Genomic DNA, 12,986 nt, shown 5'->3' with positions numbered 1-12,986 from the left:
TCGCAAGCAATTGCCTACGATGATATTAGGCTATCCTATCCGTGACAGATTGTGTGTACGGCAGGAAGGGCACACTAAAAGGACGAGAATGACGTGACAACCTGTATTTTGGCTTAGGATGCAGAACGTCGTCTATCTGTTTCCTTGAGTAGCCAATGCTCAGGAATGTTCTGATTAGGAACTCAAATTCACCGTTTAATTTATTCTTCTCACAAATCTCTCTTGCTCGGCGGATGAGGGTATAAAGCACAGCACGCTTTGACAATGATGGTGATGAGAGGTCCCATGCATATGTCTATTAGTATGGGTGGGTTTAGTTCATTAACCTGAGTGTAAATAGAAACAAATCGCATCAATAAATTCAAAATATTTGCCACAACTTCAGGTACAATTTTAATGGAAGATATGGGTCATAATGCATTTTGTTCAAGTAAATATCACTAGTACATGTAGCAAATACTACTGAATCAAAAAGAAAAACATTTTCCATATTAAAAGGGGCTTTCTAAAAAACCACCCCCTTCAAAATTTGGAGGTTGCTGGTCTCCATACTATATACAATATGTATAGGGGTAAATCGTTTTTGCAAGTCTTCCTGGTAGCGTTTACTCAATTAAAGAAGTGTTCTTACTTTGACTGCTTCAATTGCCATGGTTCCTGAGAAAAGTGTAAATTAAGATTACAGTATGTTACTTTCGGGGAGGGGGAGCGGCAGTGGTGCACCACATTTGAATAGCAACTTAAAATACATGTGTTTCAGGAAAATATACGTAATATATATGTTTGGATTCGAATAATCTTACTCTGTTCAAAGGTGTAAAAATCCAAAATGTGAAATTTTCACGTTCTTTGAAGTGACTTGCCTGTAACGAGAAACGCCGGTGGGCAACTTTCCGACCTCCGCGGCGCTTAGAGATGTGTGGGTTGTCAGCACGGATGGTCTTGTTCTTGAGAATCTCCAGCTGTGTGTAGAGACGCTTCAGCTCCGCCTGGAACATAAAGCACAGGAGTTGTTTATTCATTTTCTCTCATCGTCACCTTTAACAGTACTCATGTGCGTACAAACAGTCCAATGAACTGTGTTATTGTTCACTTCTGTTTAACTGCCTAACAAGGTTTAAGAGTAGTAATGTTTTGGCGTGGAAGGTTTACCAATAACTGGCGTTCAATAGATCGTAACACATTGCACAACTTCCTTCAAAGACACGACCCTCGGAGAAGCGTTGGTGATCACGGGGACCTTAGCTGAGTCCTGGTATTGCTTTTTCACTTAGTTGTTCCAGGTTCCTCACTTTCATGTAACCTATCCCACCTCACTTGGTCAACTCTTGTTCTTTTCTGACCCCGATGGCATGAAGTATCGAGGCCTAGAGAGTCTTCGATTTTCACACCCTTCGTGGCCCTTGTCATTCTTTCGCCGATACCTTCATTTTTCGAAGTGTCGGATCCCTTCCATATGTTTTATCTGTGATTATTGTTTTAAGAGGAAGTACAACTAGGCAAAACAATCATCACCACCACTATCTTGCGGTATGGTTGACGAATACTTATTTACGACCCTGCAATGAACGTTTAACTGACATGTTGCTTCCATACAAGCATCTTATGATTGCTATGACGCTTCTCCGAGGGTCGTGTCTTTGAAGGAAGTTCACTGGACTGTTTGTACGCTCCACAGTTCAGAGTCTTTGGGGCCCCTTTTAGTCGCCTCTTACGACGGGCAGGGGATACCGTGGGTGTTATTCTACCGCCCCCACCCACAGGGGTTCATACCACATGAGCCATGTGGTGGAATAATAATAATAATAATAATAATAATAATAATAATAATAATAATAATAATAATAATAATAATAATAATAATAATAATAATAATAATAATAGAATGTATAGAAAAAGATATAAGTTTCAGAATAAAACTCAAAACGGTATAATGTCATATTATGTCATTATCAGGCCAGAATTCTTGTAATAAAAACTCCAACCATCAGTTTTCTTTTGCTATTTGCTTTACGTCGCACCGACACAGTGGCGACTATGGGACAGGAAAGGAAGCGGCCGTGGCCTTAATTAAGGTATAGCCCAAACATTTGCCTGGTGTGAAAATGGGAAACTACGGAAAACCATCCTCAAGGCTGCCAACGGTGAGGTTTAACCGACTATCTTCCGGATGCAAGCTCACAGCTGCGCGATCCTAACCGCACGGCCAACTCGCCCGGTCCAACCATCAGTAAAGGAGGCTTTGCTCTCGTCACCCACCCCTGGACACTGCAAAGATGTTGACTGCGGGTTTAATATTAATGACTGCTGAAGACGGGCATGGCAGATTAATTCTACGACGGAACAACATAAGATGCCGTGCATAACGTCCAAGCCACGTGGCTATGAATTGCTGCGCAAAATCTGATCGGTTCTTAACCGAATAAGAACCAACACTGGCAAGTGGAAGAAAATAACTTCTCCAAGTTTTGACTGTGATGCTGAAAAGCAGACTGTTGAAGAATGTCCTCTGATAGCTTTCCCTGGCGAACCAACAGAGTTACTGCTTATCACGGAGGGATCAATAGACTACATCCGTGGTCTGGATATTAGTTTGTAATTATGAGATGATTATAAATATTAATTTTTAGTGATGCAGCCATACACTAAGTAAATAAACGATTGGGCCAGAAGCATTATACGCTGTTGAAACTTTGGACCTAAACAGCAGAGGATGGCTAGAACCACTGGAAGAAAAGGAAAGAAAGAGACATCTGAGGAAAGTTCTAGGATCTAGACCACAATGGAGACTGAATGAAAACACTTAACTATTCTTTTTGGAGCCAGAGGGACGATTTCCAAAGGATTTTTTCAGTGGAGCGAAACAAACATTAGAGAAATAACTTCAAGATCTGATTGTATCAACTATTATAAATTTTTCAGTGGCAATCGTCAGAAACCATTTGTACGGACGTCATAACCCTTGAAATTTCACTAAGAACCCATGGCTTGGAAATTTATTACAAATGCGTGTAAATCACTTATGTATTATTCTATGCCTCATGGCAAGCACATTTTAGAGTCAGATTAAATTATTATTCTGAAACGGAAGGAAGAATAGAATTGATGGGAAAGAGACGATCCATTTTTCATAGCCATATCCTCAAGTAAATAAATGTTAACGCGAACGATCTTGGCTCACGTTGAGGAGAAAGCTGTTCCCAGATGGTTTACGAAATCCGTAAGGATATAGAGAAAACGGGCAACAGACGAAAGACACTCAGGATCGAAGCAATTTCAGAAAAAGATACGGACTATAAAGGTTTTTAGAGGAAGTTGGAAGAAAACTTCCAAAGGTGCTATTTTAGGAAGGAAATGAGCAAACGAATAAGGAACACTAGTGTATCACCAAAATTAATGGAGGAAGAAGACGAATGTAAGTTATAGGTATATGAAATATGATGAATTTACTATACCATGGTCTAATAATAATAATAATAATAATAATAATAATAATAATAATAATAATAATAATAATAATAAACACCGAGCTCGATAGCTGCAGTCGCTTAAGTGCGGCCAGTATCCAGTAATCGGGAGATAGTGGGTTCGAGCCCCAATGTCGGCAGCCCTGAAGATGGTTTTCCGTGGTTTCCCATTTTCTCACCAGGCAAATGCCGGGGCTGTACCTTAATTAAGGCCACGGCCGCTTCCTTCCAATTCCTAGGCATTTCCTATCCCATCGTCGCCATAAGACCTGTCTGTGTCGGTGCGACGTAAAGCAAATAGCAAAAAGAAAAAAATAATAATAATTGTACCGGTTGGTACACCTATACGCCGCACATTTGAATTTTCCGCCTTAAAGTACTCCTCTACAGCTGAAACTCTGAACTTTAAAACTGAATTAATTCAACCGTTTATCAGAAGATGTCACTGAGTTAATTTCGAATTGTTTTTGTTTACTAATTATCAAGAAGTGTGGGCATTCTCTCACAGATGTCTCTACCAAAAACTATGATCATGCACCCTGGTGCGAAGTGAAGGAACTTTTCTTGAAGACATTTTGTATTCATAAGTTTGTTCTTTACTAAATGTTGTTCTTTCATTTGTGGGTTGGCAATATTAATCTTTCTTTCCGCCAGTTTTGAAATTAGCCAATCGTAAATTTCTCTCATTAATTTTCAGCCAATGGCGTCTTTCTTCCCCAATGTTGATGTGTAACTGTAAGCTACCCAATAAACGACTGTGGGTGTGTCTTAATCATTCATGAAAGGTCTCGAATCTTCCCCGAAAGTATAAAAACTGCTGATTTTCCTGGCTCTCCGCCACTCGTACAACATCTAGCTTAGTGTATGGAAGTATAGCAGGAGGCGCTTCCCGCCTCTTTCATCCGCCAGCAGCTCTTCCACAAAGTAATGGCCATTTAACATCTTTATTTCTTGCTAGCTCAGCAGTTTAGCCCTTGGGGAAGGTCCGATTCCTTTTCAATGTAACCTACCTTTCTAAAAATGTAACTTAGTGCCGGCTTATGTAAAAGTTTCTTATTACTTTAACTGTAAATCTGGGATAGAGTGTGCTTTACCCTCTCGAGTTCCCCTTCATTTTGAGTTTAGGTGACTACGTTTCCACAACCGATTTTCTACTCTTAATGTATAAAAATTTTCTTATACGAGTCACCTCCCTAGTTTGGGAATAGCCCCTGTGCCAGCGGCCTAGTGCCCCTTAGGTTTTATAAGGTTTCATGTAGGAGCACAAGCTACGCCTCCATTCATATTGGTATTTTGGGCCATTTTATTAACCTATTATTTTTCCTTTAAGGCCCTGTAGGCTGGGTACGAGATACCCCTGTTTAATTCTTGTAAGTTATGCCTTGATGGCAATTATGTGTAAAGGTCTGGTATTGCCTTTAATAGGCTTGAAAGATTGAGAGCGGGTCAGCTCTTTCTGGTATTTTGAAATGTGCTTCTAGGAGGCTTGACATTATTAGGTGGGAGCAAGTGCTCCATGTAATTAGGGGTTTTCTGCCCTTTGGTAAATTGTGGTTGTGAGCTGAGAGCTCAGGAATTATTGATCTTGGGGCTCGTAGTCTAGATCTTGTAATGATCCCCTAAAACTTGTATTTTCGCTTGTAAAATTATCATTGTACCTGTGTTTTTTTATGGTTATTTCACCTAGTGAAAGTTTGTTAAATCTTGTTGTCTATTGAAAATATAACCTTTATTTAAATTTTAATTAATCTTTCGGCCTTGTAGTTAGACCCATTCCAGCCCGCACCTTCTTTCACCTCTACCTTCTACGGATAACCCCGTAATAATAATAATAATAATAATAATAATAATAATAATAATAATAATAATAATAATAATAATAATAATAATAATAATAATAATAATGGAAGTATTCTTTCCGTACCGCGCGAGTTAGCCGTGCGATTAGGGGCGCACAGCTGTGAGCTTGCATCCAGGAGATAGTGGTTTTGAACCCCACTGTCGGCAGCCCTGAAGATAGTTTTCTGTGATTTCCCATGTTCACAATAGGCAAATGCTGGAGATGTACCTTAATTAAGGCCACGATCGCTTCCTTCCCACTCCTAGGTCTTTCTTATCCCATTGTCGCCATAAGACCTATCTGTGTCGGTGCGGCGTAATAAAATATTCCTTCCATACATAAATTGTCGTAGATGGGAAGACAGTCTAGCAAAATAATTTTTCATCTACTTAGATTGCGATGTCTCCTATGATAATTTCACTGATTTTTAACTCCTGGGGAACACTTTGAAGGAAACGCTAGTGCTGTAAAGAGAATGGCAAGGAACAAAACAAAAATTCGTAGAAACACAACACAAATTCCTTCCTATGATAACTATATCATTGTTTCGTTGTAGGAATGAAATTCGATTGCTTAGAATTATAATTAGATTCTAGTATTATCAACATCACTCAACCTGGCTACAAGGTCATGAATTCGCTGCACCAGTGGGTGTTGCGGGAAACAGGTGTCAGTGGACTGGAGAGAACTTAATGAGCCGTTACACACGAGAAAGTAGTTTTTTCGTCACCCAGTGCAAACAGCTCCTGAAATGACCCTTTTAAGTCAATAAGAAGTTACCAAGGTCTTGATAATTTTCGAAATGGAGATATATGCGAAATAAATTATGTGTCCTCTGGTAGAGATATTTTTGAAACTTACTAATAAGGAATGGGACGAACACAATTTAAAGATGGATGAATCTGGGACTCCTAAAAAATTTCTTTGATTAACACCTCAAAATGAAAAAGAATTCAGGGCTTCACGATATAGATTTCAGTATGAGGTAGTGATGCAAGTGTAATGGACTCGTATAATTTGGAAAAAATTATCTAGCCCATGGGTAAATAGTAGAAATATCGAGCTCGATTAGCAGGTGTTATTATTATTATTATTATTATTATTATTATTATTATTATTATTATTATTATTATTATTATGACTCGTGAGGTGTGGCTATGAAGTTGTTTACGTCTATTATAATAATTATTATTTATGTAGTTATATCCACACTTTATTTGGTATAAATCGTGGTCTTATTATTTGTGAGGTTATGTCATGAAACATCTGCTGTATGTATATTAATATGAGTTTATTGAATGTAAGAACACGTAATTAATAGTATATAATTTATTATTACCTGTATATATGATGTATAAATCCAATTCAATGTTGTGCAACACACGGTAATAGTCCAGAAGAACGTATCTTTGGAACCAGAGAGTTACAGAAAATTCCGTTCATTGTAAATAGGTTATTGGAGACTCTCGATATTTAAAAAAAACATGTTGAGTCATATTCTTCTAGAAGCCTGGCCAGGCAATGTATATAAAGAGGCAGTCTTGAGGGTTGAGGAGTTGTTGTTTTAGTGAGAGTTATGAGTGCAAGTCGTTAATCGAGTATGTGAATTTGTTACGTTGGTAGTTGGTTGACATGCAAGTGTTGTATTCTTCAGTCTTCTTCTTCTTCTTCTTCGTAGTAGCGTTTTTTTCGAGAGGGCAGTTGTTTGTTTGTGTGTGCGTGTATAATTTGTAAATAAAACTCTACACAATTGACAGCATTTCGTGTGTGTGTCTTTGTATAAGAATGATGGTGATTTAAGGGCACAGGTGTGAAAGTTTGCCCACCGTAAGTACAGTGCTCATGCTAGAAATACGTGTGCACGCGGGTGGAAGTAGGCTTGTATTTGCTCACTGAGGGCCGCGCATGCCTTCCGGTGACAGGCTCCAGTTATCTCTTATGATCTACAAGTAATGGTTGAAACATACAGTTACATAGGCTGTGGCATAAGGATTAACACAGTGATTTGTTGGTGTGTGTTTGTATTCATGTACATGCTATCAAGAGGGTTGCTTGATGAGATGTTACTTTTATTGTAGGTTATTTTATTTCGTTACATTTATTTAAAAACTATGACGTTTTGCTACAGATGTAGTAGTGACATAGTATTCGGCATTATTCTGCTTCATAATTGTTCATTCGAGCGTTCAGCATTTTAAGCCTTTAAAAACATGCCTTTAATTTTGTACTTCATTGCTTATGGCAACCTTTAAAGTAATTATTTATTTTCCTTGCACACAGTGATTACGAAGCATGTTGTTTCGTGCATTTTATTCAAACACCACGTTGAACACGTTTAATTAAGGAAAACCTTGTATTAATATATGCATGTATTCCACAGAGTACTGTAGATATGAGCATGTAACGTTCACCCCTCCAAGCTTGCGCCATCTGGTAACGTCCTGGGCTAGCGCTTGTAACATCTGTTTCTCATGCACGCAGAACTATCAGTCAGATCGTGACCTTGACATGCCTGATGTAGGGGTTGTAGTTATGCGGCCCCTGTAATTTTACGGGTGTAGAAATTTAAACGTTGAATATTTTTGTAGAGGACTTACTTGGTCAAACGTGACTCACAGACGTGTACTCTGCCATGGTCATAGTTACCATAAACCACTTAAGTTTCAGAGTATGAAAAATAAGCCTATTATACACAACTGCGCAAAACTTCAGGACGAAAGTAACTTTCGCTTGTTGCGTCACTGCCAAGTAACATAGCTCGATGAAACTACTACACTATGGTACCGCACGCAACTGAAAGGAATATGCGATAAGACGAACAGAAATTACACTTTTATCCAGATACAATAAATTACACGTAAGTCATTGCGACAATGATGGTCCCCTGGACATCACAAAAAAGAGACATGGTTCTTAAAAGGGTGTGTGATCACCACGGACAGTGATGCAGGCTCTGCAATGTGTTCCCATGCTGGCCAAAATATTGGTAACGAGTTCTTGTGGCAGGGTGTTCCATTCCTCCATCAGCACGGTTGACAACTGCTGGATGGTCGTTGATGCATGTGGACGTGCTACAGTTCGCCTGCCCAACAAGTCCTATACGTTCTCGATGGGATTTAAGTTGGGGGGACGGGGAGGCCAGTACATTCGCCGAATATCCTCTCGTTTGAAGAGTTCCTCCAACTGCCGTGCATTGTCATCCATATGAATGAAGTCAGGGCCGAATGCACCCCAGAACATGGGGGAAGGACTACACTTTCACAATAACGTTAACCGGCGACTGTACCCCATTCAAAGGTTTGGAGGTCGGTACGCCCATGCAACAGTATGCCTCCCCACACCGTAACACTTGGACCACCAAAATCATCATGTTTCTGGGTGCATTACATGCTCCCACCTCTCGACGTCTAGAAACACTTCTCAGACTGAATCTGCTCTCATCTGAGAATACCTGATGTTCTTGGCACCATCATAAACAGTGCAGCCGATGTGCGGGTGTCAACGGAACACAACGTAATGGTCGTCAGGCAAACAGACCACCCCATGCAGTCACCGTGCCACTGTGTAGCGTGCGATTTGATGCCTTGCAGTCCTGTCAAATGTGGCTGCAACTGCACCCGTTGTTTGATGTGAGTCTCTTCTTGCCTACTGCATAATGTAGCCGTCATCTGGTGCAGTAGTTGACCGTGGTCGACCCCTTCCTCTCCTTCGGGTAGCAGTGCCTGTGGTTCGAAATGCTCTCAATGCACGTGAAACAATGCTGTGAGCAATACCAAACTCCTGGGCTACACTCGTCACACTTCGTCCTTCTTCCAGTTTCCTGAACATTCTTCCCCGTGTAAAGTCATCCAAATGTTGTCTCCGGGCCATGTTGTCATTAGTAACACCACCCCAGTGCACCTTAACAGCTCGCTGATTGACTCACGCTGTCTTGTCCCCTTCCTGCCTCGTTTTGTGGGGTCAGACTCATTTGGCGTTATAGTTGCGCTGACCTCACGCCAGGTTTCAATGCACTTGTGGGAGACCTAAGGCAACGTCTTACTGCACTTTCATTCATTTCCATCAAGGAGCTGATATCTCTTCCTTAAGTTTTGCACAGCAGTGAATTACACGTTTCGTTGACCTATTCATTTTACGACGGTAGATGCAGAGTGGGTCGCGGCCCATAAGTGGCCACGGCTGGTCCGTGGTCCCACAGCTCTGCATTTTGACCGGCCAACCGAGCAGAGGAGGGGTGGCCACGGCTCTACCGTGGCTCTACTCCTCTGCATTCGGGAGACGGGACAGGGCTGGCCCTGAGAATGGTTTTCCGTGGTTTTCCATTCTACTGCACCAAGGAGAATGCCGGGACAGTTCCTAGTATAGGCCACGGCCACCAAACACTTCACCTTCTCCGAGCATCTCCTTCACCGTCACAAATCTCCTGGCCTGAGAGACGGCGTCACCGTCTAAGATGCCCGCCTCCCCCTTCAGGGGAGGAATGAAAACATTTTTAGTAGTAGTAGTAGTAGTCATCATTTTAAACAATGTTAGGGCAAATAACACATTGTAAATATCGAAACTTAAGTTCTGTTGTGACAGCAGTGTATGATGATGATGATACTTGCTGTTTAAAGGGGCTCCCCCTGCGGATGGGGGAGGTAGAATAACACCCACGGTATCCCCTAACTGTCGTCAGAGGCGACTAAAAGGGGCCTCACGGGATTTGAACTTTAGAGCGTAGGTTGGTGACCAGGGGGCCCTTAGTGAGTCCTGGCATTGCTTCCACTTACTTGTGCCAGGCTCTTCACTTTCGTCTATCCTATCCGACCTCTCTTGGTCAACTCTTGTTCTTTTCCGACCCAGATGCTATTAAGTTTGCGAGAACTAGGGAGTCTTTCATTTTCACGCCCTTCGTGACTCTTGTCTTTCTTTGGTCGATATCTTCATTTTTCGAAGTGTCAGGTCCCTTTCTTTTTTCCCCTCTGATTAGTGTTATATACTGTAGAGGATGGTTAGCTAGTTCTACTTCATCAATAAGCACCACCACCACCGTTTAAAGGGGCCTAAGAGACACCAGTGTAAGTTTACATTGTAGGACAATGCGTTGATTAGGGGAGATGTAGACCTCTAATTGTGTAAATTGGCTTTAATATCAAAGATCTCGAAACAAGTGGATACTGGTCTGATGAGTCGCGCAGAATAAATTCTGGCAGCCTGAACTGTACACCTGGCAGGCACAGCTCCTTCTGGGGCATAACACAAACTGAACGGGCAAAGTCAGCAGAGGACCAAGCTCTTTGGTAATCAACCTCCGAGGAGGCGCTTCAGATCAAGGGTGAGCTATGTATCGACAATAACAATGCTTACTGCCAAACCTGAGGTAGCCAGGACACAGCTGTAGCAATCCACTATACTCCGACAGTGGATGAAGACGAAAGAGAGCCTTTCGGCAGGTCATGACACTAACTGGGAAATGTGACAATCACTCAATCACTCGACAGACTTCGGAGTGGTGTTGGGAGATGTAGAGTGAATTTACGTAAATGGGGGGTACGTAGAGGGCTCAGAACTCTGCGAGTGTGGGGAGACACCTGCGTATACAGGGTCTTTCTTATATACCACAAACCGAACGCACAGTGTTAGTACTCTGGGCTACGAAGCGCGCGCACACTTCTTGGCCTTGCAAACAGCCTGCACATTTTCGACCTCGCAAGCGGCGGTCACCAGTCTGAATCTCAGCTGTTAACAGGGCGAGAGAGTAACCATTGCAACACCCTATTTTCGTGTGTAAAATTCTGGTTTCATCTTAATGGTCGTGTGAACACTCATAACTCTCGCTGTTGGCGTGCAGAAAATCCTAATGGTATTTATGAAGTCCTTCATTACGATAGGAAGATTGGTATTTGGTGTGCTGTTAGTGCAAGATGAATACTTGGGCCTAAATGCAGTGAGGTACCAATATGATAATTTCACACCGTTCTTCCATAAGTTAACGGAAGAAGAAAAATCGCGTGGATGATTTCAACAAGATTCAGGCCCTGTTCATACAGTAGTGAGGGCGGCCGCGCGCGACGTAAGTTCGGCTGAGTACAACCACCGTGCGTTCATTGTGTGTTTATAAGAGAGATTCTGTACCTGCAAACTATGCCCATACTCTTGCACAACGCAAGAGTTAGTGGTAGGCTTTGATACTGCCAATAAAGTGTCCGATTTCTGGGCGAAGATCATCTTGTCTGAGACATTTTATTTATTTATTTTTCATTTTATAATTGTAACATCCCTTTAGAGCATTTTTATGTTATTATTTCTGACTTGAGTAGATAATATAAAGGATTAGGTTTCCAGGAGGGAACTATAATTTAATTTCACCGACTACGAACATTAAAGTATTCAATCTGTTTAGTTTTTCAGTCGTGAAATTGCCAGTGTTGCAGCGACGTACTAGCCGCCAGCGTCTTTGAAAGTTGTGACAAGCCAACGAATGAGCGACATGCTGGTAATTTCACGCTTGAAAGACATGAAGAGTTTGAATACACAGTAGTAATGTAATATTAATGAAATAATAACGTCCGAGTTTAATCCCTTGGGAGTTGATATTTGGGACAAGTGACAGTTCTCTAAAAAGAAGTCTTCTTCTTCTACTACTTCTTATTCTGCTTCGTCGTCGTCATTGTCGTCGTCTTGCACTTTTCCCACGTTTGTGGGAGTCACGAGTGCAAACTGTGTGATACATGTGGATTTGGCCCTGTTTTACGGCCTGATGCCCTTCCTGACGCCAATCCTATATGAAGGGATGCAATTACTATTGCGTGTTTCTGTGGTGGTTGTTAGTGTAGTGTGTTCTCTGAATTTGAAGATGAAAGTGTTGGAACAAACACAAACACCCAGTCCCCTAGTCAGAAGAATTAATCGGATGTGATTAAAATCCCCGACCTGGCCGGGAACTGAACCTGGGACCCTCTGAACGGAAGGCCTCAGCGCTGACTACTCAGCGGATAGTCGGACCTAATCTTTTTAAATGTCTGTAACGTCTCATTGATTTACAAAACGAATTCTATGCACGGTGCTTTAACGGAGAATGGCTACTTAACAAAAAAAAAAAATTCTTTTGTTTGTCGCATTAAATCAGATAGGTTTTCACCGAGCAAGTATCTGTGGGCTTTCAGTCATGTACTTATCACATTGCATTCGGGGGATAGTGGGTTGGAAACCAACTGTCGTCAGCCCTGAGAATGGTTTACCGTGGTTTCCCATTTTCACACAAGGCATATGCTGGGGCTGTACCTTAAGGGGAGACGTGCACAAAATCCCTCTAAACTATATATTTTTTCCCTTTTGCTGAAATTGCTGGCTTATTATTTTGTAAATCTAGTCCCAAAAGGACTTAGTTAAATTCAGTATCTAAGTGCACTTAAAACATTAAATTCTTAACACATGTACTCAATTGCTACGTCCCCTTTTTCATGCATGGCCATATTTTATCTTCGTTGCACTTTATGTCTGTTTATTCAGGCAGTTGACGGTATCACAGTTAGGGGTATAGAAGGAGGCTGTGAAGCATCATTTCCGGTTGGTCCAGCAGGGCGATTAACTCCGAAAGTTTCTTGTGATTTGATTGATACAGTGCGAGGTTACGTGTTGTAAGAATCAATCAATCAATCAATCAATCAATCAATCAATCCTGATCTGTATTTAGG

General features: G+C 41.3%; 1 protein-coding gene across 1 annotated transcript in view; it reads right to left on the bottom strand.

Moving 5' to 3' along the window:
• The window catches only part of smog (G-protein coupled receptor 158 smog), a 414,899-nt gene that overhangs the window by 18,571 nt on the left and 383,342 nt on the right, over positions 1–12,986 (bottom strand). Inside the window, exon 10 of the mRNA XM_068228547.1 lies at positions 864–989. Coding sequence (XP_068084648.1) covers positions 864–989 — 126 coding nt within the window. The remainder of the gene's footprint in view (positions 1–863; positions 990–12,986) is intronic.

Source organism: Anabrus simplex, chromosome 7 (assembly GCF_040414725.1).
Source record: "Anabrus simplex isolate iqAnaSimp1 chromosome 7, ASM4041472v1, whole genome shotgun sequence".
Lineage (NCBI taxonomy): Eukaryota > Metazoa > Arthropoda > Insecta > Orthoptera > Tettigoniidae > Anabrus > Anabrus simplex.
Note: the sequence above shows the minus strand (reverse complement) of the source record. Positions and strands in the feature narration are given on the sequence as shown.